This window comes from Emys orbicularis, chromosome 5, assembly GCF_028017835.1.
Source record: "Emys orbicularis isolate rEmyOrb1 chromosome 5, rEmyOrb1.hap1, whole genome shotgun sequence".
Lineage (NCBI taxonomy): Eukaryota > Metazoa > Chordata > Testudines > Emydidae > Emys > Emys orbicularis.
In genome coordinates, this window is record NC_088687.1 from 55,547,469 (window position 1) to 55,575,276 (window position 27,808).

General features: G+C 42.4%; 1 protein-coding gene across 8 annotated transcripts in view; it reads right to left on the reverse strand.

Moving 5' to 3' along the window:
• INPP4B (inositol polyphosphate-4-phosphatase type II B) overlaps positions 1-27,808 on the reverse strand; it is a 305,271-nt gene that overhangs the window by 103,247 nt on the left and 174,216 nt on the right. For all 8 annotated transcript variants that reach the window (XM_065404687.1, XM_065404692.1, XM_065404693.1 and 5 more), the window contains one exon: positions 13,431-13,608. In XM_065404687.1, coding sequence (XP_065260759.1) covers positions 13,431-13,608 — 178 coding nt within the window. The remainder of the gene's footprint in view (positions 1-13,430; positions 13,609-27,808) is intronic.

Sequence of the window (27,808 nt, forward strand, 5' to 3'; positions counted from 1 at the left end):
TTCCAAGTCTCCATATACAAGTGTGAAATAAATATGTTAGTTTAGAACAACGTCAGGACTCTTAAAAATACAATACAATTCAGCTAATTGGCTGACCACAGCATATAAAAAGGTTTACATAATAGGAGTTACACGGGTATATTATATTTAAGGTAGAAGAGAAGGTTATCTGATCCACTGACATATGTCCCAGTAACATTTGACTTATGGGATTCTCAAACTTTTCAATGGATATATGAATATTTTTTGTTATAAAAGGCTGAAGAATCCTCAACTATGTTATACCAGAACTTCTTCCATCATACAGCAGGGCCAAATTCATCCCCAGTGTAACTCCAGAGACACAAATAGAGTTGCAACAAAGGTGAATCTGGCCCATAATATGAAACTTTTTTTATCTGAATGAGTAGAGGAAAAGTAATTTCAGTAATTCCAGGCTTCGAATAAGCGGGATATTTTTCAGTGCAACTGACACATCACATGGATCAGGACCTCAATTACTGATGGGTTGTTTTTAGATAATCTAAGTTTGGATAAATGAAGTTTGACTAAATTTCATATATATAGATAAACCCCAAGACCTGTTTGCCAAATACAATGCAGATGGTTTAAATGCACGATCACTGCTAATTGCCAAATTTCTCTGGTGCTGTATGCTGTTCCTGTGTTCTCACTTATGCCCTGATTGAAAGCACATTGAAGTCAATGGAAAGACTCCTACTGGACATGTCTACATCACAAATTTTGGTCGACGCAAGTTACATTGGCACAAAGCCGTCGCAATTAGTATATCACTGATGCACGTTCATGCTCGGCTCCATTTGTAGGCATTACTTGTACTCACCAAGAGCATTTGTATCGATGCACAGTGCGGTGCACCATGGGTAGGTAACCCAGTGTGCAACCTGCTACCATCCAGAGCACTGTCTTTTGAGACGTTTTGGCAATGCATGGTGGGGTTGAAATGAGTCATGCAGGGGTGATTGGAAGCAAGGGGTCAACTTTCCAGTGTACAACTGTCTCCATCCTACAATGTCAGCTATATCTCATAATTATCGCACCTTTTTCAAAATCCCACAAGCCTGCAGGGCCCTCCTCACTGTCTGCCATCTCTGACAGAAGCATGGACTGTTCTCAGTGGTAGCAGATGACAGAACAAGGAGTAATGGTCTCAAGTTGCAGTGGGGGAGGTTTAGGTTGGATGTTAGGAAAAACTTTTTCACTAGGAGGGTGGTGAAGCACTGGAATGGGTTACCTAGGGAGGTGGTGGAATCTCCTTCCTTAGAGGTTTTTAAGGTCAGGCTTGATAAAGCCCTGGCTGGGATGGTTTAGTTGGGAATTGGTCCTGCTTTGAGCAGGGGGTTGGACTAGATGACCTCCTGAGGTCCCTTCCAACCCTGATATTCTATGATTCTATGGAACCTGCACAGCTCTCCACTATTGTCATAAGCGTTTTAAGCACAGGATGCACGATCCTCAGGTATTTACAGATCTGCAAGAACTGAATCAGTGGGGAACATGATGAATTTTTGGAGGACAGATTGCTGTGGGTCATAGTGAGAACCAGTTGAAGGTTGTTGGTGGTGTTCATGGAGCAGAAGCATGTGAAGTGCCACTTCTGGGCCCGAGAAACAAGTACTGACTAGTAGGATCACATCGTAATGCAGGCTTGGGATGATGAGCAAAACTTTCAGATGCACAAGGCCACATTCTGTGTGCTGAGCTTGCCCCAGCCCTCCAACACAGGATACCAAAATGAGAGCTATACTGACAGTGAAGAAGCGATTGTTGATTGCTCCGTGGAAATTTGCAACTCCAGATTGCTACCCGCCAGTGGGAAATCACTTTAGAGTTGGAAAATGCACCGTGGGGACTGGTGTCATGCAAGTGTGCCGGACCATTAATTGCCTCCTGCTAGGCTGGATTGTGATTCTTGGCAGTGTGCAGGACATAATGGATGGATTTGCAGCAATGGGATTCCTGAACTGCAGTGGAGCAATAGGAGGCATGCATATCCCTATTTTGCCACCAGACCACCTTGCCACAGAGTACCTCAACTGAAAGACTACTTTTCTATCATTATGCAAGCATTGGGGGTTCACCGGGAATGTTTCAGTGACATCAATGTGGGCTGGTCAGGGAAGGTGCATGACACTCACATCTTAAGAACGCAGGACTTTTCAGAAAGCTGCAAGCAGGGACTTTCTTTCCCGTCCAGCAGATTACCATTCGGAATGTTGAAATGCCAATAGTGATCCTGGGAGACCCAGTCTACCCCTTGCTCATGAAACCATATTCTGGCCACCTTGACAGCACCAAGGAAATTCAGCTACCGGCTCAGCAGGTGCAGAATGATAGGTGAATGTGGTTTTGGTAGATTGAAGGGACGCTGGCACTGTTTACTCACAAGATTGAATCTCAGTGAGAAAAATATCCCAATGGTTATAGCTGCCTGCTGTGTCCTGCATAATATCTGTGAATTATGTCCTGATGCATCTTCCTCTCCTTTTCCTGATGGTACTCTCTCCTCTCCGCTCTTTCCTTCTGCAGCCTGTCTGCAATGATCACCCTCCAGGCCCTGTTCTCACAGTCTGATGCAGCACGGACTTGCAGGGTCTCATTGAAAATGTCATCCCGAGTCCTCTTCCTTCTCCTCCTTATCTGGTTCAGGCGTTCCACAGGTATGGAGGGAGAACCCCTCAGGGCTGCTATAGCAGCAGCTGCAGATAAAACACACAGAGATGTCATAGTCAGGATAGTCACAACGGAAAGTGAAACTTAAGATTCAGAACTCCCCACTCTTGCTCCCCTAAAGTTTTAAACAAGACCAGCTCATTGGCACTTCTGCTTGGAAGTGCCTGTGCACGGTGCCACTCACAGCACCAGCCATGGTGAGTATGGCCCACCAGGGTGAGGGAAATGAGGAAGGAATTGCTCATTTGCATATAACTATGAGTATATGGCAATGGCACTGGATACTGGCATCGTTTTCCACAGGTGGTGATGATTTTTAGCTGATCTCACTCCTGAGGGTAACAAAGGCACAGAAAGCACAGCTGCTGCTGGTGTCCTGAAGCCGCCCAGGCCTATATGCTGCTAGCCTGCATACTGCAATGGTGCCTGCCAAAGTTGTTGCTGACTGGAGCGGGAGTGTCCTACCGCCAAGGAAGAAATAAGGCTGCCATCCCTAGAAACCTCCGGGAGAGGATTGCAGAGAACCTCCATGAAAGTTTTATTGAGACCTCTCAGGAGGATTCAAGGGACATCCCTGTGTACATAAACTAACTGCTCTGCATGCCCGCCCTTGCCTTACTCTACAGTGGAATAAAAAGCAGATAACTCTACCTCTCTTTGTTATACTACCTCTTCTAGTACCAGTAAATTAATGAAAAGGCAATCACTGTGTCCTGTTAAGTTGGGAGACCCACCACTGTAATAGGAAATAAATGTACACACTTACCCAAGGAGCCGTCCCCCCGCATCAGGCTCATCGGTGCTCAACTGCCGGGACTGACTGAACTGCGGTGGTCTCATACAGGCCCTGGCCCATGGCATAGCTGGGATCCACCAGTCGCATGTCCCCCATCCTCCTCGTCCTTGTCCTTGCTGTTTATGACAGGGGCCAGTGGCTTGGGCTTCTTGGCGATATTAACAGTGGTCTGCAGGGTGGTGGTGGGGTCTCTGCCAAGTACGGCATACAGCTCTTTGTAAAAGTGGCAGGTCTGCAGCTTGGCACTGGATTGACTGTTGATTTCTCTGGTCTTCTGGTATGCCTGCTGCAGTTCTTTTGCTTTCACACGGCACTGCTGCTGATCCCGATCATACCCCTTCTTCTGTAACCACCGTGCACTCTGCTTGTAGACGTCTGCATTGCTGTGGCCGGTCCACAGCTGTGCTTGCACAGCCTCTTCTTCCCACAGGCCCAAGAGAGCCAATATCTCCTGTCCACTCCAAGTCGGAGCACATCCGGAGTGTGTAGCCGGCATAGCCAGCTGGGCAGTTGCACGCAACAGTGGAGAGCTGCTGGGTGTACTTTCCAATCAGGAAAAAGCATTTGAAAAATTCATGGAGCTTTAAAGGGGATCGGGGGTGGCTTTTGGTCTGTGACCCATGGGCAATGGAATTCACAATTGTGACCAGAGTGGGCAGTGTTGGGCACTGTGGGACAGCTCCTGGATGACTGTTAGGGTCAACACAGCAGCCACACTCAGTACATTGACCATGACTCAATGCCGCTCAGGGAGGTGGTGCTACTAGGTTGGCGTAACGGGGCACTTACATCATCAGGAGACAAATTTAAATGTAGACGCATGCACAACTAGGTTGACAGAAGGTGGCTTACGTTGACCTAACTTGTAATATAGACCAGGCCATTGACTTCAATTGGCTTTGGATCAGGCCCTTAGATTAGAAAAGCTATTATAGACAATAGCATTGGCATGATAAGATATTGGCAAACCATAAAAAGCAACAGATGATGATCCCTTACTGGATATTAATTATTTTGTACTATTTAGAGATACTGTAAGATCCCAAAACATTAACAGAGTACTGTGTAATCTTTAAAAATATACATTTTAAAACAAAGATTGAAAACTCTTCTTTTATATGTTAGAAAACTCCAAAGTTAATGGTTCTATGTTTCTTTTATGTTGATGAGATCATGTACATTTATACCTGATGCAAAGCCCACTGAAATCAATGGGAGTTAGGTGCCTAATCTACTTGGGTGCTTTTGAAAATCCCACTAGGTGCCTACCTGCACCTGTAGGTACCTAAATATCTTTGTAAATCTGGCTCATAACCCTTTAAGGCTACATTAAAAGAACTTAGGTTTGCAAAGTCAAGGACTCTAAAGCTAGGAAAGCCAGAAATAAGATTGCCTGGGCAACCTTAATTCAGTTCCCTTGTGCATATGCAATATGATACAATCTTTAATTACACAATGACGAGATATTTACTCCACAGGACCCCGGCTCATTCAGCGAATGAGAAGTTATTCAACTTTTCTTTTTATCATCCTCATTAAATGTGTGTCCCCAGGCTTTATTTACTGCACACCATCCAAACCTGCACTGAATATAAAATTGTTAATTTTCCCCTGGGTGTCTCTAGGATGCTTTTATTATACTGTCTGAGTGCTTCACAGACATTAATGGATTTAGCTTCATAACACCCTATGAGATTAGAAGGTATTATCCCCCCTATTTTACAGATGATGAATTGAGGCACAGAGAGATTAAAGTCAAAAGTGTCCCCTAATTTTGGGTACCCAACGTGAGACACATAGGGCCTAATTTTTCAGAGCGCTTAGAATTTTTATATCAGTTTATATGTTTCAAAGCACAGCTCCAATTGATTTCAGCTGCAGTCGTGAATGCTCAGAATTTCTGCAAATCTTGCCCCAAGTCTCATGCTGGGGACCCAGAAAATGAAGAACATCACATAACTGGTCGCCGTCTGTGAACATCTTGGTTTAAATGACTTGCCTAGAATCACACAGAAACACTGTGGCAGAGGTAGAATCCAGTTCTCCAGGATGGCACTCAACTATCTTAGCCATGAGATCATCCTTTCTCTTCCTGCAATTCCTGCCTCACTCACTACACACCTTCCAACTTCTGCAACAAATAAAGCAGGCGTCCTATAAATAGCAACTTCCCTCAATACACAACTGTGATTGATCCCTAGAGTAGGCCCATCTTGTGAGCAGAATGAGGCCAGGGTCCTGTGGAAAAAATAGTATGTGAAAAAATAGCTGCATAGAAGCAAGGGAACCAAATCAGGATTGCACAGGCAACTTTCATTCTTGCATTCCCTAACTTTTGAGTGCTTGACTTTGCAACCTCAATAATGTTTTTAATGTAATGTTCTAGATTTTTTTAAAAAGGAAACTGGAACAACAGAAATCTCATCAGCTAGCATCATACTGACCCCCAGCTTGGGTCCTCAGTCGTTTTCGACCCCTTAGCTTCTTAGCACAGATCTCTATCACTTGAGCTAAGGGAGTAACAGGTAGCAGTAGTAGGCTGTTATCCTCTAGATGGACCAGGTACTAGAGAAGGATGAGACAGACACTTGGCCACTGGGTTTTACAGCTATTTGCAGACAGCAGAGGACTGTAGAGATTCAGGATTCCTGGGTTCAATTCCAGGTTCCGGAGGGGTGTGTGCTCTATTCTCATGATTACACCATAAAACTTGAAATATTTGGTGTTTTTCTTAAAGTCCTGCTGCTGGCATTAGGAACTTTTGAGCCCTCATGGTTACAGAGGAAAAGCTTGAAAACATGAAGCAAATGCACCCTAAAGGCTCAGAAACGAGAAGGTGAATAAAAAGAACCCCAAATCTATTGTTAATTATTTATTATTAATTATTATTATTATTTTAAAAAACTCAAGATTTTTATGCCAATCATGATTTTTCAGGTGTGACTCATGGTTGTGGGATTTTATGTTTTGTTTTGTTTTGGTTTGCTTGGTTGGTTTTTTTAACATTTGGGGTTGGCAATAGTTCTTCTGGCATTTGAGTCAGGCCTATTCCTCCTTCTCTTCCTTGCTGCCTGGACTCCAGCAGGGGGAGGGCATTGACAACACAGGAGAGAGAAATTGTCCCTGTTCTCAGTGACTGCATCTGGTACAAGTGCAGAGAAAGTCCCACTCAGTCCCTGCAGCCACGGCATGGAGCGTGTTCAGTACAGATAGAATCTTAGGAAAATATTGTTGCCAAAGTCTAACAAAGTTTTATTGAGCATGTGTAAACTGAGATTATTAAAAAAACAACAACAACGAGGAATCCTTGTGGCACCTTAGAGACTAACAAATTTATTTGGGCATAAGCTTTCGTGAGCTAGGACCCACTTCATCAGATGTATGAAGTAAAAAATACAGGAGCAGGTATAAATACATGAAAGGATGGGGATTGCTTTACCAAGTGTGAGGTCAGTCTAATGAGATAAATCAATTAACAGCAGGATGCCAAGGGAGGAAAAGTTTCAGAGTAGCAGCCGTGTTAGTCTGTATCCGCAAAAAGAACAGGAGTACTTGTGGCACTTTAGAGACTAACAAATTTATTAGAGCATAAGCTTTCGTGGGCTACAACCCACTTCTTCGGATGCATAAGGGAGGAAAAATAAGTTTTGAAGTGGTAACAGAGTGGCCCATTACTCACACCTTCTTGTCAACTGTCTGTAACAATAGGGAGAAATTAGTATTGAGGAGATTAAGTTTAGGTTTTGTAATGACCCAACCACTCTTTATTCAGGCCTAATCTGATGATATCTAGTTTGCAAATTAATTCCAGTTCTGCAGCTTCACATTGGAGTCTGTTATTGAAGTTTGTTTGGTCTGATGAAGTGGGTTTTAGCCCACAAAAGCTTATGCCCAAATAAATTTGTTAATCTCTAAGGTGCCACAAGGACTCCTTGGTTTTTTTTTTGCTGATACCGACTAACGCGGCTACCACTGAAACGTGAGATTATTCAGAGCTTCTAACCTGGGAAAATTTGGGCAGCATTTGACAGGGATGATGAATGGTACATCCCTGACACCAGGGAAACCCACCCCATGCCAAATTTAAGGACCCCCGCCTGTAGCATTGAGGTGCTAGAACTTCTCTACTAAACTGCTGTAATAATTTTTAATATAGTCACAACAAAGTATTTTTCCCAAGTCTCCATCTCTGAATGGCTGAATCATTTTCGCTGAAGCTCTCAAAAAATGCAGACCCCTGGCATGGAAAATTTCAGCCCAGTTAAAACTTGGGAAAGTTACGAGCAACTGAAAAACAGGGTCTTGTAATAGAAAGTGTTGAACAACCTTAATTATAGGCAGCACTCTGCCTAGAATATACATTTGGCTACCTATCTGGAAATCTGTAGTCCAGCAGAGCGCTGGACTGGCACTTCCTCTGGCCTGCTGGGTGACCTTGAGCAAGTCACTTTACTTCTCTGTGCCTCAGTTTCCCAATTAGGAAAATTATATCTCCTTTGTATAGTGCTTTGAGATCTACTGCTGGAAAGTGCTATATAAGATCTAGGTATTATTATTAAATAGTTTAATTAAGGTGTAAATGTTTTTACAAAAAATAAACTGAAGAAACACACTGGCATGGAAATGAGATGAGAGCTTCCATTTTCCCTCATACAGACCCAAAACTGCTTCTGTAATTAAACTGTGTTCAGGGGTTCCATTGGATTAACTACAGGAATGGTCCTCACAGAACATTTTCTTATGTGCAGCTAAATTCACAGAACATCACTATTTCTAAATTTGTGCTAATCCCTGCAAGACCAGTATGCACAAAGAAATGCAAACTTTGCAAATGCTTTTAGATACCAGACTAATGAATAATCTCGAGGAAAAAAGAAAAAGAAAAAAAGGCATAGCTGGAAGATACATTCAGCAAGCTTCATGCAAGCTGCAAATGCTGATACATTTGTAGACAGACAAGGGCCTCTTTAATTAACACAAATGTTAATGAATGAATTCAAATTAAAAAAATCAAAAAGAATCACGGCAGCAAATTGTGAATGATGTGTGAATGGTAAAACCCTGCCCAATGCATAGAGAGAAAAACAAACAGCACTCTGCAATCACTGCTGTGATGAGCTTTTTGCTGTAATTTTTGCCCGAGGTGCACCCAATAAAGCTCTCTATGCCTAGAACAAAACCCAAATAAAAAGATTTACTTGCATTTATTGCAATATTTTCCCCATATTATTTTCCCCTTTCTCTGTCTCAGATACACCTATTACTAGCCTTCTGCTAGCTAACAGCTTTTAAAACACCATTTCTGTATACACAGACTCACCCCAAGGTTTAAAGTGGACAGGGTCCTGGAGGGTTGTAATCCCAGCCCCCCCAAAATGACCTCTGAGGTGGGCTGGCTGGTGGTAAAAGGGGTTATGACATAACTGAGTCTGAAGCAGAGCTCTCTGACTGCTAAAAAGGGAGCATAGTGTCAACCTTCCTCATCCCAGGCTATTTTTACATTTCATACTCTTTTCAAGACTCGATGCTAATAGAAATAATGTCACATACGGGATGTATGGAGGTACATGCACCGGGAATGGGTTTCAGGTTAGAAATAAGTTGTATGGATTTCTTTTGGTTTGTCTTCTGATTTTAACTTTTAGGCATAGTAATGCCATTATTTGCCACCTGAGGATCAGCACTGCACCACTCCTAACTTCATGTCTATCCCCAGCTAGCCCGTAAGCAGGCTGATTCAGTTGTTAAATTAGACAATACCAGGCTGGATCTCCACTCTGCTTCGGCTGCCTAGTGTGATGAAGTGGGATAGAGATGTGACGAAGTGGGAATGTTCTTAATGTTTTCCCTGAGTGCTGTGTGGGTGCCTCAGTTTCCCCTATGCATTTCTCGAGTGTCTAGGGGTGTGTGATTCTTGCAGAGCCCTAGGGGGCCAGTGTGATCCTGTCTGTACAAAGAATGGCCAACACCCTGTCTTCTGGCAACTAATGGCCTGGGGCCCTCCTCTGCAAAGGTGCCAACTAGCGGTGTTGAAGAACAAAGATCAGGTGACCTCCTGGCCCGGGAAAGAGACAAAGGGAGAGGAGGGGCTGGAGAGTTTTCAGTTTGGGGCTGGCTGGGGAATCAGAGGGAACCCCAAGGTTGGGGTCTCAGCTCCCTACCCCCCAGAAGGACCTGACTAAGGGGTCCTGTTTATGCCTACAAGCTCTGGTTTGGACTGTGTTCCTGTTGTCGAATAAACCTTCTGTTCTACTGTCTGTCTGAGTGTCACGGTGAATCGCAGGAAGCCTGGTCTCCCTCCAAACTCCGTGACACCTAGTATTAAAAATAAATTTTTCTGCAACCCTCAAATGAAGCACTAATATTACATATTTTAATTAATGGTCCAAGCAGTGAACTTTTGTTACAAAATAAACCAATCCCATTATTGTGCAGATCCCTGAACTTTGACCTATTCAAAATAATTTAAAATTAGAAATAATTTAAATAATTTATGTAAAAATGTATTAGAGTATGTATTTGGTACACATGAAATTAAGGGACTAGTAGCATTTGCTAGAATAAAGAAAAGTACAGACGCATTATAAATGTTTCATCATGAAATGCTGTCAATGCACCTCAAACATGACAAGAAACAGTCTCTTAGTTCCTGGTCTCAGCGCTGACAACTGTATGGAAAATTGCTAGGATGTCATAGTGACACTTGGGTTAGAGTATTAGCTTTTCACTTCCGGGAACCTGAGTTCATATGCTAACTGGTGGTTTAATCCTAGTCCTTAAAGTCCATATTAGTACACACAGCTAAACCACCTAAACTAGCACAATTTAAAAGCTTTTATGAAGTTTCTAAAATATCTTGGGTGTGACCCAAGAACCCCATAGTGGCAACAGGAACGGTGGTCAAGGAATAGCTTGATTGTGGGATGTACATTGTGGTTCATCAAAGAATGTCATATGAGGTCTTAATGGAAAACTAGGGGTCACAATGGTCATCAATATCATTGTGAAAGGTATATATAGGTATTATGTAAGCTGTCATGTATATATATACTGATATTATGTTTTTAAAGTTTGTATCAAGGTATTAGTCACTAGCAGAGGTGAGGAACAGGTTTTCTTCTGGACACGAGATAAGAAATTTATAGCTCTCTGTCAGAATGTAAATTAAGCATTGAATGCACAGTGGATGCCTATTTACATATGAAGTCAGATGTTAAAGATGTGGCATCAACAAGAAAGCAGTACACAAGAAAAACAAGCCACAGGTGATTATCCCATCCCTGAGGACAGATCGTGAACTTTGGAGATATATGTAGGAGGGGAAACAGACACCCCTTCATCCTGCGCCTAGGAAATAAATGGACAGCCTGCTTACATTCATCAGAAGGGGATCTCAGCTAAGCTTGGCTGAAAATGCTGCAAAAGACTTTGGGTGAGATAAAGCTTCTTTAGACAGGAGGTTAACCTGTTAGCTAAATTTAGTCTCTAGAAAGTGTGTTATAATTTTGTCTTATATGTAACCATTTGTTTCTAATATCCTTACTCATGATCGCTTGAATTTTGAATCTTGGATAATAACTTATTGTTTTCATTATAAACATACCTCAGTGTTGTGGTATTAAAGCAAAGTGCTGATCCTGAACTGAATCTCACAAGTGGCTCCTTTCAGAACAGCAGGCCTGGTAGTTCTATGAGGAGCCAGTGCCAGTGGCTGGATAACCAAGGGGAATGCTTCAAAGGGACTCATGGACTGGGGTGCACCTACTGTTAAACTGCAAGGCAAAGTACATGCTGGCACACCCCAGAGCAAAGGGCTTGAGTGACTGACAGGCTGGTGGTGTTCAGGAGCTGCCACCCAGCCAAACACAGTCAAGATTTCCTCATACTGGAGGCTGTGGTTACAAGGTGACTCTCAGTCCTGGATACCCAGAGAACCATCACACTGGGTTGTCTTTTCTGAAGGGATTTTCTTCCCAGCTTCTAAAATAGGGTGCCCTCCCAATGCAACGTTATTTATACAACTGTCCCCTGCCTCATTTCCCAGGGCTTCTACTTCCTCAATAAGTCAAAGAATTACAGGAGGTAGGAGGAAGAGGAGAGAACCTGGTTAGGACTGAAACTCTAGTTCCTAAGTAGTAAGGTGCTGAAATCTGCATCACAAAGATCTTTTTATATTTTATCCCAGTACAACTTTCCTCCTCCTTCTTTTAATACTTCCATATCACAGCAGCTCTGCTCTTGCCAGGGGATCTTGACATGGCTCCCTCCAGAGTCTCATCAATATTATCACTGAATAGTCAGCAGTAATTGCTACTGAGCAAAATGATGTTCCTCCCTTTTTTCAGGCCAAATTCTGCTTTCAGTTATGTCACTCAAATCCACCAGAACTGTATTATTCTCAGTGGAGTTACTGTGGATTTGCACAACTGTAAGTGAGAGCAACATTCGGCTCCCCTTCCTCACCGAATGCGTACTTCCTGTGTACTGCTTCCTTGTTGACGTCACATCTCTTTGTTAACATCTGACTTCATAGGTAAATCGGCATGCATTGTGCTTACAATGCCTTCTTCGCAGAATGAGATTGAGCTCAATATTCAAATTTGAATCTCCCACATTGAAAAATGTATTGTTAGTGTATTCCTGCTCAACAGCTCACAATGTTGCCTGCTGCACAATAGTTGGAGACAACGTGAAATGATTACTGGTAGTGCCATAAACTCAGAGAGAGATCACATTACAGAGGATATAGTCTACAAGGCAGTGGTCACAGTAATAATACTGGCAGAGGGCAGGGCTTCTCCCCAGCTTCTAAACACTTGCCACCACGCCCAGCCTCCTTTAAGAAGGCTTATTCTCTTAAAACAGGCAACTAAAAATACAGAAAAACAGTCTTTGAACTCACTCCTTTTCTCTCAGGCTTCAGGGCCACCCCACCCAGGATCCTTTGGCAGTTTACTAGCTCTAGCCAACTCTGTGCCCTTCTTGGAGCAGTAGCCCCAGGACTGCATCCCTCAACACCTGGCCTCCAAGGACCCACCAAAGGAGTTAGCTCCTCTCCACCATGACTTCCCTTCCCCAGGCACAGCCTGTCCCAATACTCCTTTCCACCTTCCATTTCCTATCCCCTGCAGGCCCAGGTCTAGACCCGCCCCCTTTAATTGGCTGGATTTAGCTCACCTACTTTGACATAGAGGAGCTGGGCCTAGTTCTGCTCACAGGGACCAGTTACCCTGTGACAAATACTTAATATTTGCATAGCATGTTTTCAAAGTACTCTACAGATATGAATTAACTAACCCCACAATGACCCCATGCAGTTGCTGGGTAACTATTATCCCTATTTTAGAGTTAGGGAAACTAAGACAGGAAAGTGAAGTGGCATGCCCAAAGCCACAAAGTTAGTCAGTGTAAAAGCAGGATTAGACGCCGAGATCTCTTGACTCCCATTCCCGTGCTCATTCCTCCAGACCACACTGCCTTCTATGGTCATCGTCATGCTATTGGTCCAGAACTGACTCACAAGAATGGCCTCCACTATAAGAGGTAGGTTCAGTAAGTCGTCAGAAGTTTCATGGAATGGGAACAAATAATAGCTTATCATCCCTCAAAATTCAAGACAATTTATCTTTGGTAAATTCCCAGTGTGTGGCCACTAGAGGAAAGTAAAGACGTGAAATAAAAATTATACTTTCAAATAAAACCCACTCTTGCTCTATAAACTGCATTATTTCCAACATGGAAAGCCTAAAAAAATGCTCAATAATAATGCAAATGGAAATATGACTAGTGTATTCTTTTCCTATGGCAACGTTTTGAAGCTGATTTTTACAGAGCATATTTAACATTTCCTGATGCTCTGAAAGTCAATTTATGCAGAAAAAGACAGCAGCTAGGCATTTGCTTATTCCATTTTCCATTGCAGTAAAGATTTGTATCTTACTTTTTCTGAAAGCATCTTTAAAGAATTCTTCAAGCTGTCTGGAGAATGCTGGCTTGCAGAATTAAGCAGCTGGTCTGCATGGCTTGATATGAGGGGCTGTAGATGATTGATGTTGCTGAGAACTTCTTTTGCCTTGGCTGTGTTTTCAGGTGAATAGTAAATACACTGGTATCCAGTACTGTAATAACAAATGTGGAGACAGTTATAGAATGTCAAAAATCGTTTCCACTGTAAATAGCCAGATGGTTAACTGTGCACAAGATACAAGTTCTCACTATTTATATCACAAAAATGATAAGTTTGTTAAGCTTTACTATACATCTTTATTGACACTACACCTCTACCCCAATATAACACGACCTGATAAAACATGAATTCGGATATAACGCGGTAAAGCAGTGCTCCGGGTGGGTGGGGCTGCGCACTCCGGCGGATCAAAGCAAGTTCAATATAACTTTTCACCTATAACGCAGTAAGACTTTTTGGCTCCCGAGGACAGCGTTATATCGGGGTAGAGGTGCATTTACATCTGTCTTCCTGATAGGCTAAAAGCAGTCCCTGCTGTAACCAGGACAGGAGGCTATTCATTGACGAACACTCCAGATAGTGTTATTCAAACTAATTATTCCCATGGTGCTCTGAAGGATGATCATGCCAAGCGAGGGGTGGGGGAAAGGAAAATCCTTGAATTTTTATTTTGTAATTGTGGAAAAAGAAAGGTTTATATTACCATTAACGACACATTCAGAGATCCACACTGGTTGGGTAATGAGAAGAACAAGCATTAGACTCCCTAGATTTCCATCTTAACTCCTCTAGTAGGTTATTACCTATCTGGTGAAGTTCTCCAAAATGGGTCATTAACACTTAATTGATCAAGGGCTCATAACAGGCTCTGATCAGCATCAGAGATCTGCTCACAAAATGATAAGGACAGGAGTTATTTCCAATGAAAAGGGTCACATGTCTAATTTCACTAGACAAGTGAAGGCATAGAACCAGGGAGGAAATTAATTATTGCTAAAACACTCAAATGCCCCACCACAAACTCATTGATTTTCTTTTTCATTGTTTACAAACTAGGTCTATTGATCCCTTGAGTCTCCTGCTGAAAACGTATTCCCTGTTTCCTTTCCTAACCAAGCACCATCCTCTTTCATTTCCTTATTGCCTCTTCCAGTCCTTCCAAATTATCATGTCTTTATCAATTTATCAATGTACACGTCTATTAGTTCTCTCCCCTACTTCTCCTTTGGTCTATTGCCTCTTTCCCCTCACCCTCTTGTAGAAGATCCTTCCTTTGCCACTCAGAGAATTGCGCTTGAAAGTAAAACTACCCAAAATCTTTGGTAAGTTTCACCCTGCAGCCCTAACTTAGCAAAAAGGGACAGAATGCAGCATCTGGGTTCTCTCACACTCCGTTCTGCTCCTTTGGGCTCTGTAGCAGAGTTCATTTCACTTTGATATCCACTCAGCAGAGAGCACATTAGACAGGTGTGGCAAGAGCTAGAGAGTTTCAGGATGACAAGGACAAGGGCAAGCTTTGATGCAGGGTGGTTTCAGTAGACTGTAGCTGAACTGTACAGCTAGCTGAGAACTGTAAACATGTGAGTAACTATCCACAATCGGATGATATTTGAATTCAGACAATATTTAACCCTCCATGATGTAACTAGAACTACCAGTTTCCCAAGTGGGTAGGCTCCTGGAATGTTACTGATAACAAAACAGTGCATCCTCGATCTCCCTGGCTGCAACTGTTCATCCTTCTTCTGTATCTTCTCCTGTCTCTCTCTCTCTCTCTGTAGCCTTTATTTCCTCTTTCATTTCACTGAACAGGATTTGAACCCTGATCTTCCTGTTTGCTTTTCTAACTCTTATTGCTTTCTCTCATTTCAATTTTCTCCCAGTCCTCTCTTTTTATTGCTTTCCCTGTTAGTGCATCTTTCACTGCCCCTTTTCCTTGCTGGTTTTCTCTCACTGTAGCCCTGATACAGCAAAGCACTTAAGCACATGTTTATGTCCCATTTAAATCATCCCGACTTAAGTATGCATAAGTACTTTGCTGAATTGCAACTTGAAATACTGCTGTAATCTGTTCTTAATTTTCTGTCTTTCATTGCTGCTTCCCCTCTCAGGCTGTCTTCAGTGCAGAGTTAGTCAGGATGATTAGCACCTGGGTCAGCCTAGCCCAACTGTGAGCAGCCACTCCACAGAGCCATACCCAAATTACTGTGTCCTCACAGGTGCTGCACACAACCATCTGTGTGACTCACTAGGACTTTTGGGGGCACAACCCATGATTCTTTGTGCTGCAGTAGGCTGAGCTACTCTATGATTCTCTCTTAGTTAATTGTGGGAAAACTTGTCTGTCCTTCTGGGCAAACAGGGAATTTTGGGAACGCACTGGAGGTCTATCAGCACTTGAGTGATACAGCCTGCATCCTCAGGGCAGGTTACCAGCCAGAGTGAAAGCATCTGAGCTTTAGCCTATACCCCCATCTGGGCCAGCTACTTGCCAAAGTAGCATATAGAAAGTAACTGTGCTTGTTTTTGAGAAGTTGGGTGACAATTTTCATGCAGTCACCCTGCAGGGTTTTTTCCGTACGCTTTTGATTTTTAACTGGACTATGCCCCGCAGGTGTTTTTTCCCCTCAAACCCTGCCCATTGCAATGATGCAAATTCCTGCCCCATGCCAATTTTTTGCAGTTTTCTCGGCACTTTTTGACCAATCAGGCTTGTTTAGGGTGGTTTTCCTGGACCTGAGCATAACACTAGGAATTTGTGTGTGGATGGAAGGGGGCTGAGGGGCAACACCTGAGTAAGAGCCCAAAACTATGCCATGAAGACATACCCTCAGAATCACTGATGCTTTCTATTCCTGATAGTTCCTCTCCAGTTCTTTTTGATGATCCCCAGAGCCCTGCGCGGATACAAAAATGTGGATCCGCATCCAATCCACATCCACCAGGATCAATCCGTGATCCGCTGGCCGTCTTTTACCTATACTAACATCTGTATTCGCATCCACAGCAGCAAGCTGTCTCACAAGGGCTAGCGACAGGGGAGAGAGGGAAGGGAGCAAGGGCTTGCAGGGAAGAGGCAGCGCGAGGGTGGCAACTGGAGATGGGGGGCAGTGCGGGGGCGGTGTCTCGAGGAGAAGAGGGGTGCGGAGGGCAGGCTGGGGGGGAAGGGGCGTTGCATCGTGTGCTGCTCCAGGGGGCTCGTGAGCGATGGCACATGGCAGCAGCAGTATGTGCTGCATCACAGTGGGGCAGAGGGATGAGGCGCCGGTGCCATGCCCGCTCCAATCCCTGTGGCCAGGTGCGGGTCCTGTTGCCCAGGAGCCACCAGGCCAGGCCCAAGACTGGGAGCACGGCCAGTGCTCCCCGGCCATGGTGGTGATGCTGGCACTGCCCGAGGGGCCCGAGCTGCTGGACAGGAAGCGGCGCACCAAGCAGGTGCTGGACAGCCCTGACTTCGACCTGCCACCCAGCCCCAGGCACTGGCTGCTGGCCCCGAGCGTGCTGCGCTCCCCGGGCTGCCCAGGCTGGACGCCGCGGGCCAAGTGCCATCGGTGAGTAGAGCCCTACGTGGTTTTATCTGCATCCAATCCACTATCTGCAAAAATAGTCCGTGGATATCCGCATCGAACGATATGAAGCGGATATCTGCGGATTTGCAGGGCTCTACTGATCTCCCCTGTCCACCATACTGCATCTTCTGATGCATTTGGCTCTCTAACATCCCCATCACACACAGTCTACATTCTTTTCCCTTGGATTCCTATTAGCATTCCATTTCCAGCCTTCCCTGACTGCCCTCCCAAATCTGATCCCCATTACCTACTGTAGCAGGAAAGTTACAGTGTGTGCTATCAAACTGATACCATCCACAGTAATTAGATTTCCTGAGACATTGGAGGTCTTTCCCATTCTATGTATAGGCAATTGGAGCTTTTAAATCAAGGTAAATTGCGAAGACAGAGATGGTCTCCCTTCTGAGTTAAGGCTCTTATGTGGTTGATTTGCCATACTTTGAAAGACACCAAATGACCAAAAATCTTTAGGCTTTCAGAATTTTAAGGTTAACTCTCAGTGACCATAAGAAGTTTTTGATAAAATTTCAAAGAAATTCAGCAATTAGTTTTCAGATTCAAAACAATTAAAATTACTCCTTTGGGAGAGTTTTGAAGTTTCTAATTTTTGTGTGTCCCCATATTAAACAAAGGGCTTCTGTTTAATGTTGTGTCTCCATATCTGATGAAAAGGCTACTTCAAGATTCACTGGAGAAGTCATTTCCGTAATTACCTTGTGCCCAGGATACTTTTCAGAACTCAATTTTCATATACAAACAAATTTCATAAATAGTATTACAGAAAAACTATGCATGAGACCCTGTCAATAAATCTGATGAAGAAACTTTTAAATGATAGACACATCAATGCAAAAGCTGGATGCAGGATGTTACAACTGAGACTAAACTTGTGCACTGGGGAAAGGAAATTTTGTAGCTCCTGCATGTGAAATCAGATGCAATGTAAAAATATACCCTTGACATATAAAGTATGTAATTAGCAATGTATATGTTGAAAGAGACTATAATTATGTCTTCTGGGTTAGAGTAAAACTGTTTATTGGAATGTATAACATAACTTTCACATAATAGTATTGCTGATAATCAATTATATGCAAATTACCTTACGTGATCATTTCAGTTTTTAGATTATTTTTAATGGCAATGTAGTAGTGGTACAATTTGAATAAAGGTTATATTAATTACTTCAGCACTCTTAACTCTAAGTTAACACAGTTTGTTTGGCAAGAAGTACTGCAATATGCTAAATGTCTAGTTCTTAATGGCACTCCATGTAACTCCAACTCTACTCCTGCTGTTAATTGACTCATTTTTGTAATTGAGTTAAATTGCCACCATCTGCAAGGGGGTTAAAATCTTTTAATAATGAACATTTGACCCAGTGTTTCCCACAGTAATAATTGCTGATGTTAAAATGCAAAATTGAGAAGGTGCATATTGGAGGAAAAACATCCCTCACAAAATAACCGTGAACAAATACATATGCATATATCACTCTGCCTACCTAGCTGGTGGATTATTGTTTAAACATCACTTACAGTTTCATGGATACAATTTCTAATATGAAAAGTTATGAGGAAAATTAAATTGATAAAAATATGGCAAACTTATTGCATCCAGGAAATAAATCTGAATCTTCAAAAAATAACTAGATAAATTCCTGGAGGATAGGTCCTTCAATGGCTATTAGCCAGGATGGGCAAGGATGGTGTCCCTAGCTTCTGTTTGCCAGAAGCTGGGAATGAGTGACAGGGAATGGATCTCTTGTTGATTACCTGTTCATTCCCTCTGGGGCACCTAGCATTTGCCACTGTCGGAATACAGGATACAGGGTTAGATGGACCTTTGGTCTGACCCAGCATGGCCATTCTTATGTTCTTAATCCACTCACCTGGGATTTTCAATCAGACTTTTGGGAGTTGTGCACCCAGCTTCCCCACTGAATTTCACAGGGAGCTGTGCAACTAAGTTCCTTAGGCCTTTTTAAAAAACCCAGCCCAGAATACTAAATCAAACTGAAGAAGAGCTCTCTGTAATCTCAAAAACTTGTCTCTCTCACCAACCGAAGTTGGTCCAACAAAAGATACTACCTCCCTCACCTTCTTTCTCTAATATCCTGGGACCAACACAGCTATACCACTTCATAAATTAAAAAAAGTAAAATCCTATGTTATATCTAATCTATCTGTACTTATGAAGTCATCATCATGGGCCATGATCCTCAGCTACAGCCAAGGCCAGATTTTGCGGCTTGGAGATGTTAGTGTGCATAGCTTGCCTTTGTGTACTCTTCCATCCCAGTCCCCAGCATAACTCAGGTCAGCTTGCTGGCTGTTCTAAGTGCCCTCAGCTGTCAATGGCCCTAAGCTGCTTGTGGCAGCCAATCATCAGCTAAGTGTAGGACCATCCTGGGTATACTCTCTTTCCCCAGCCCTATACAGTGGCCTCAGTTGGGCTGCAGTGATAGCGGCATAGGAACCGCTTTGGTGGCTCTACACTACCATGATTCTGTCTCTTGGGGAGATCCTCTCTGAGCCAGGTAATTCAACTTTAGGATCGCTGTTTAATGGTGCAAAATGCCCTAACACAGGGGAGAATCTGGTCCATAGTAACTAAGCACAGTTCTCAGGAGAAAAATATTGTGCTTGCACCTCAACCCAAAGCAGAGAGTTAAATTGTGCCATTTTGGTAAAGTCCTTTATTGGGAAAGTGTGGAACTGCACTACTTTTAGGGGAAGCGTGCATGCTACACCTGCGTTTATGATGAAACAGTGTTCTCTCCTCTCCCTGCCCACTCTTTGTGCTGGCGCAGAAGAGAGGACAGAGCCATAGCTTCACCTCCTCCATGCCACTCTCCTATCCCTTTGAGGGAGAATGCACCAATAGGTCTGCCAAAGGCAGCAGTCCCTGTTCTCTCCCAAGCATAGAGGCTATAACCATTCGTGGCCCCTGTGTGGGAGTGTTATCCCTTCTCTGATACACACACCTGTAGAAGTGCCTGGGACAATCTGGCCAATAGAATCTAGTACACAGAAAAATATTTTGATAAGATTTTTACATACCAAATGAATGATTTGGCAAGCTGCTGAGGTTTTCTGGTAAAATTTCCAGTGAATCTGATGCATGCATTTTATGGACACTGCAAAAATGTTCATCTCTCTCCCTCATGCACATACACAAAGAGAGGGAAAGAGAACAAAGAGTAATGTCTCCCTGAAAAGTGCTGTGTGACAGGCTGTGATTTCCCTTTGAAAATAAAGGCTACAATTAGATCAAACACAAGTCATTATTATTTCAACATGACTGGGGGTTTCTGTGAAACATTACCATTTCAGACTCCTCAGAGAGTGGAAATGGGTTGAAGGTTATGAGACACAGGTAATAGGAACCCTGAAGATTTTTGTTTTAATGAAACCCCTGGTAATGAGTACATTATGGAAGAAACTCACCTCGATCAAAGATATGGACCATGTTTAATAAAAAAGGGTCTGTTTAGACAATTTAAACCCATATCAAATAATTATAGCTCTTTTAAAAATAGTTTCAATGCTTTTTCAGCTTCAAGTTTATTTTAGTGAAGACTAGAAATATTTCAAGGGCCTTATTAAAAGCTGGCAGAAAAAACCCTCCAAACAAATCATAGAACCTAATGCAGCTTCTGGAGCACCTCTGTTTTCCTTGATGGTTAGTAGTGGAGCATTAAAGGTCTTATAATTACAAGACCATGTGTTTTGGCTGAAGCACATAGCACCAAATTAGCTTTTAAATAAGAAGAAAAAAGTCCTTGGTGTATCTTGAAAATGATTTATGAACATTTAAAGCACTGAAGCATTACATCAATATAATGTATAGCACATCTAACTTCATGTTCCTGAACAATTTGGTTCTAAAAATAATAGTTTACTCTGCCACCTAGATTGGTGGAAAGACAGATCTTTCCATTTACTGGAAGATGAAGCAGCCTGTATTAGCAGAACAACAGAAGATTGAGCCTGAACAATTGATTTTCTTTCTCCTTCTGCTAGAAACTACAGTTGCTTAAAAAAAAAAAAAAAAAAACAAAAAAAAAACCCTGAACATAAAAACATTAAAAATAAATAAATATGCTATCTAGAGATTATTAATACAGCACAGCTGTCCACCTTACAGAAAGTAAAGAGATCCCTCCCCCCAATGAAGAATCATATGAAACTTCTGTATGTCCTATTTTTTAAGGTCTTACAGACATCACAGCAAAACACTTCTATCATTAATACAGTAGATTTTGGGGTTAGTGCTTATTTGCCCAAATAGATTAAAAATTACTTCATAACAATTATTCTAATTGGTGCTGAGGTATTTACCATCTGTGCTGATCAGAGGTCATTCAGTTATAAGGGTTAGAGTGGATGTAAATCATATGTCTGATGTTTCTAGTGATAGGAGCTTTTTAAATGCCACTCAGTTTCAGGTAAAGAAATTTACAGATTGTTGAAATGCCAGCTTGAGCCAATTAGAACCTGACTAACCTGTCTTGGGATCAAATACCCACAAAAATCTTGCTTTCTCCTTATAAGATGAATTTTTGTTTTTTATTGTATAAGTTCTTTATTTAGAAAATTCATTGTTTTAAGTATCTGGATGTACTGATCATTTGGTTATAATGATCACATGAGAGCTACAAAAATATTGTTCTTTATAATAGGACTCCCCAGTACCTCTGATACCTTCCTCATGGTGAAAATGAATTCCATATGTTTTCCAGTTTCTTTAACCAGTCTTCCAAATGATATAGAACTATTTTTTTTTGCCTTGGTAAACTTTCTTGCAATGAATTTTATATTCACTGTTTGGTTTGACAATTAAAAATGCAATTATGCCTCACAAACTGTAGTAGATGGAGCATAACCTTGATATCCGTTAACTCTACCTCTTACCATTTCTACTGCAGGGGTGGACTTGAATCAAAGTCAAGACACCCAGTCGAAGTTCTGCATAATTTTTAGTATGCTGATATTGTTGGATATTTCAATAAGCTGTATTAATAATCAAATAGGGGTCAAAAACATACTAGGTACTCCTGTTGTATGCAGTGACAATGTTGCCGAGAAGGCTACAGGGAACCTTCTCAGTTTGGCTTGGGAGGTAATCTCTTCCACATCTCTTTAAGTCTTCAGCACAGTTAGCCTAGAGGAAACAGTTGCTAGATCTGCATTTTTATTTGTTCACTTTACATTCCGCCTGATATCGCCAGGTGTCACTTTTTCTCTCAACCAAGGCTTCAAAAAGGTGCTCCCTTTGTAAAACAGAAAATTTTAAGCTGCCCGTGGAAATGCTAAGTGTGTCCTCACAGAATCCTCATGCAGCTAAATAAACATGCATACAAAATAAAGTCGTCTTCAGGACAGTAAAAGAATTTTCTCCCTAGTAAGAATCAGAAAGTTTCTTTCAAATATTTCCTTTTGCTTTCAAATGTTGCCTATCTAAAGTGTTTCTTTGCCTTGAATATTAAGATATGGGAGATTATTTTAGGACCATTTCATTGCTTCCCAGGGAAAAACCTGCAGGGGACCAAAGAAGGAGGACAAAAATCAGTGCATTTCCCCTGGCAGAGTTTTCCCTGAACTATTTCCTCAAGTAGGTGCAGCTGGGGAGCTGTGGATTTTGGAGGCTTTGCCCCTTCCCAGTTGGGGACCCATGGGCAAAGGGCCTCTTGCATGTGGGGGAAGGAATTGTCCTTTCAGGGTTGGCTGATGATTCATTGCACCTTCATCCCATCTAGCACCTGGGATCTACCGGAAGCCACACTGACAGTCTGTGGTACCTTGCAGCAGCTCAGTAGCAAAAGGCAATCAAAGCTCAAACCTGTATTACCTCACAGACATATCTATTTCAGGTTTCAGAGTAGCAGCCGTGTTAGTCTGTATCCGCAAAAAGAACAGGAGTACTTGTGGCACCTTAGAGACTAACAAATTTATTTGAGCATAAGCTTTCGTGGGCTACAGCCTACTTCATCGGATGCATGTAGTGGAAAATACAGGAGGAAAATACACACATATATATATGTGTGTGTGTGTGTGTGTGGGGAATAAGCATGGGGAACTATTTCCCCATGCTTATTCCCCCCCCTCCAGTTCCTCATATCTCCTTGTCAATTGCTGTAAATGGGCCATTTTCATTACCACTACAGTTTTTTCCCCTCCCCTGCTGATAAAAGCTCACCTTAACTGATCACTCTCCTTATAATGTGTATAGTAACACCCACTGTTTCATGTTCTCTGTTTATATCTATATATTGTGACAGACCCAGACCAGTGGGGTACAGGAATCTGGTAGAGGGCAAATATACTGGTCACTGGATGAGTAGTTTTCTGTTCCCTGAGTGACCAGAGAAGGGGCTGCACTAGAGTAATCAGGAACCTGCTAGAACCAGTTAAGGCAGGCAGGCTAATTAGGACACCTGGAGCCAATTAAGAAGAAGCTGCTAGAATCAATTAAGGCAGGCTAATCAGGGCACCTGGGTTTTAAAAGGAGCTCACTTCAGTTTGTAGTGTGAGAGTGTGAGGAGCTGGGAGCAAGAGGTGCAAGGAGCTGAGAGGGTGTGCTGCTGGAGGACTGAGGAGCACAAGCGTTATCAGACACCAGGAGGAAGGTCCTGTGGTGAGAATAAGGAAGGTGTTTGGAGGAGGCCATGGGGAAGTAGCCCAGGGAGTTGTAGCTGTCATGCAGCTGTTACAGGAGGCAATATAGACAGCTGCAGTCCACAGGGCCCTGGGCTGGAACCCGGAGTAGAGGGTGGGCCCGGGTTCCCCCCAAACCTCCCAATTGACCTGGACTGTGGGTTCTTCCAGAGAGGAAGGTCTCTGGGCTGTTCCCCAACCCACAAGGTGAATCTCTGAGGCAAGAAAATCCGCCAATAAGTGCAGGACCCACCAAGATAGAGGAGGAACTTTGTCACAATATCTATATCTATATATATCTTCCTACTGTATTTTCCACTACATGAATCCGATGAAGTACGCTGTAGCCCACGAAAGATTATGCTCAAATAAATTTGTTAGTCTCTAGGGTGCCACAAGTACTCCTGTTCTTTTTGCAGACAAATCTATGCACACATCCAGGAACTGGCCCCATGGAGAGCAGCACCATTGCAGGCTTAGGGCTTCTGTAGACTTTAGAGGATGGAGCAGGGAGAGAGAACTGTGGGATCTGGCTCTTTGTAGTAAGAGAGTATGAAAGTAAGAGGTGGCTGCCAGTCCCCTTGCCGGTCTCAGTCTTTTGACATACACCTTACTGTCAATTTCCAACTCCAGATACAAGCATGGAAGTTCCAGGAGGAGGCTCTATTGCAAGGGCCAGACACAATTACAGTCCTTGTGCTCTCTTGAGTACAGGGACTGCTCCCTCCCATCACCCAACTCAGGGGCACAAGACATCCCACAGAGGGGCCAGAGAGTGGAGAATGTGGGGCCATGGCTCCACTGACTCCTACTCTCCTACTACACCAGCCAAGCATGGAGTGGGAAGCACATTGCCCCTTTCTAATGGATGGTGCAGGATGTACACATACCCTGGGAGCTCCAAGAGGGATCATGCATCTTCTTTACAGGGCACTTTTCCCTGACTCCTGAATAAACAGGATGTAAACCCTACGTGCTGACCACTTACGGTCACCTATGACCCTATAGGGCTTTGCCACAAAAATGAGGCTGTTAGCCCTGCTATCCCACGCACTTCCAATTTGGGCAATTACTTTCTGCCTCCCTAAATTCACTCTGCAATTTCAGGTGGATATATTGTTAATTTCCTGCCCTATATATTTGTGCAGTGCTATTGTGCATTGTGTAAAAGCTGCCACATTCCCCCCACAACGCTAGATACAGTACATCTAATTGATGGGTGATGAGGATCTTATAATTTGTATGCTCAGCCAACTTTTTTGAAGGGTTTTAGGATCCATTTGGATGAAGGGTGTTACATTAATGTACACAGGAGTTATGGGGAGAGAAAAATGAATGAGAAAAACCCATTTCTGGGCTTCACCAATTCCATCCCAGATGGACCGAGGAGAAAATACAAAATATTTTCCCTGTGATTTTGCCCTTCAGCCACTTTGTTCTGCTGTGAATAACTGCTTCATGTCACCCTGCTCAGAACTGCATAGTGGGGTGCCAGTGAGGGAAGGAGCGGGAGAATTGCTGACCAGGGCCCTAGAGAAGGGAGAGAAGAGGAATCACTGCTGCAGCTCCCTTCCCTCAGGCCTGCAAGGGGTAAAAGCAGACTTTCCTGCCTAAGATCCCTGCAGGCAATTATTTTTGGAGCTTGTACTAAGGCAGTGGTTCCCAAACTTTAACAACCTGTGAACCTCTTTCACTAAAATGTCAAGTCTCGCAAGCCCCCTCCTAAAAATGAGTATTTCCAGGGATTTTCTCCTTTACCTGAGTATAAATTATAAAAGCAGTGATCTTGGAAATATAAAATGTGTTTTTATGACATGCTTATTACACACTATTTATTATTCATTATTATTTATCATTACAGTATTTTTATTACATTATGAAAACGGCAACACTGTTCCAAGATCTCACTTTCGTAGCTTGTATCAATTTGAATAAGTCTGTTATAAGACAAGACTCCTATGTTTCATCAAGGAGTATCAGATGTGAAACAGCATGAAGGTATTTAAGAAGTCAACTCAAAGACTTCCTCCTACACAAGCATTCAGGTCTTGAGCAGTCCAGGCAAACAACCCACATTACAACAAAGCTTAAACTTGTTCTTCATGATAATTTTAAAAACAATACTAGCTGCCTATTTAACTTTAAAAACAGCAAAAAATATGCACTCCCTTTCCATTTCTTATAAGGAGTCTCGAATTTTAATTCTCCTCACTGTGATAGATATGCTTGCTTTGATCTGCTTAGCTCTTGGAAGTCCAGGGGCTCCGGGCTGCTGCCCCCGTGCTGCCTGGGAACCCTAGGGACATCTCTGTCCGCCATTAGGGAATTTTTTCCCCGAGAACCCCCAGTAACATTTCACGAACCCCCAGGGGTTCACAAACCCCAGTTTGGGAACCACTGTACTAAGGTAAAGGCACAATGAGAGTGGAAAAAGTGGGGGAAATGAGACGTGTTTGTGAGGCTTGATAGGTATTTGGAAAGAACAGACAGAAAAAGAAGACGAAAGCATGGGAGTAGAGAAGAGAGACCAAAAAGGGGATGTGCTTTGAGATGCTTCTCAATGAAAGGATCAATACAAATGCAAATAATTCTAATGGGAAGTAATTTGAATAATTAAACTCAATTTATGAAATACACTAGCAAATGCAACTTACATACATTTTAAAATATTGTTCAATCATTTACATATGTAAACAAATTCAGTGTACTTGTTAAATAAATCAGACAGAGAGAGCACTCAACATAACTGTCAATATCTGTCCGCTCTCTCTATGGGACACTGAAACTGCTCTGAAGGTGAGATAGCAAACTACTCCTGAAGCAAAGAGTGTCGTGTAATGGAAACTTCAATGTTGGAATAGTTTCTTGTATATTTCAACTAGCTTCAAGAAGCTATATTTTAACTAGGTCAAGAATGTGTAAAATAAATGTTAAAATTTAAACTTTTTGTAAGATGTGATTCTGATAGCTAAGGGCATACCTTACATCTCAGGAACCGCCTATCATCCTTCTTAGCTTTGAAATAAGATGCAGGCACAACACGTGTACTGGGAAAAATAGAAGGGGGCAGTAAGAGGGAGAGTGGCAGCCCAAAGTGAATGTAGAGGTGAAAGTCACATTCCTGTCAAACCAGCCATGATTCGGAAAGCAGAATCATACTTGGGGTGTAGATATCTTCCTTAACAGTGGCCAGAAAGAAAAATATCACATATACTTCACTGTCTTTTGTCTTCACTACCACAAGGGAAAGCTTTTCCCAAAACATATTTATGTTAAAGGCCAAATTTTCAAAATTGGACTTTAAAAATAGCATGCACTTTCATCTGTACATGTAATATCCACATTTGCACACTGGCATATGAATGCACAAAAGGGAAAGCAAAGGATTTGGATGGTCAAGAACTGGACAGTATTCCTGAATTTGACACACACTTTTGGTAAGACTTTGGGCAAGTCACTTAGGTTAAAATTTTCAAATACGGGGGACTAAAGTTAGGCAGCTAAATAACTGGCTGGTTATCAAAGGTGCTCAGCACTAACTGTTCTTACTGAAATTAACATATGTAGGTAACTTTGTCTCTTTAGGTAACTTTAGGCTTCCAAGTTCGAAAACACTAGCCTTAATGTCTCTGTGCTTTAGCTTTTCCATCCATAAAACACGGATGAAAATACAAACAGATGCTGAAAGGGTTAATACATTAATCTATGTAAAGTCCTTTGAGATCCTCTGATAGAAGGCACTATAATAATGCAAAGTATTGTTTGCACACACAAGTTTTCACACACACACAGGTTTTGCAAGTGATGCACTTTTGGAGCACACATTTTGTTGGGCTTTTTAGAAGAACTGCTTTATAAAATGTCATTGTATGATTATTTGTTTTGTATTTGTGAATGCAAATTTCATTTACCTCCCCACTCTTGGGAGAGAAGGGGGTCAGCCTTCTGTATTTATAGCCATTCACTGGCAACAGAACAGGAAATAACTCTCAGCACCAAGTCCACTTCATGAAAATCTCTAATACTGAATGATATTTACATTGCATTTTCAAGCTTTTTTGTCTGTAAACAGTCCTGGGAAATTTTATCCTTAAGATTTTTATATCTATGCAACTTAAAA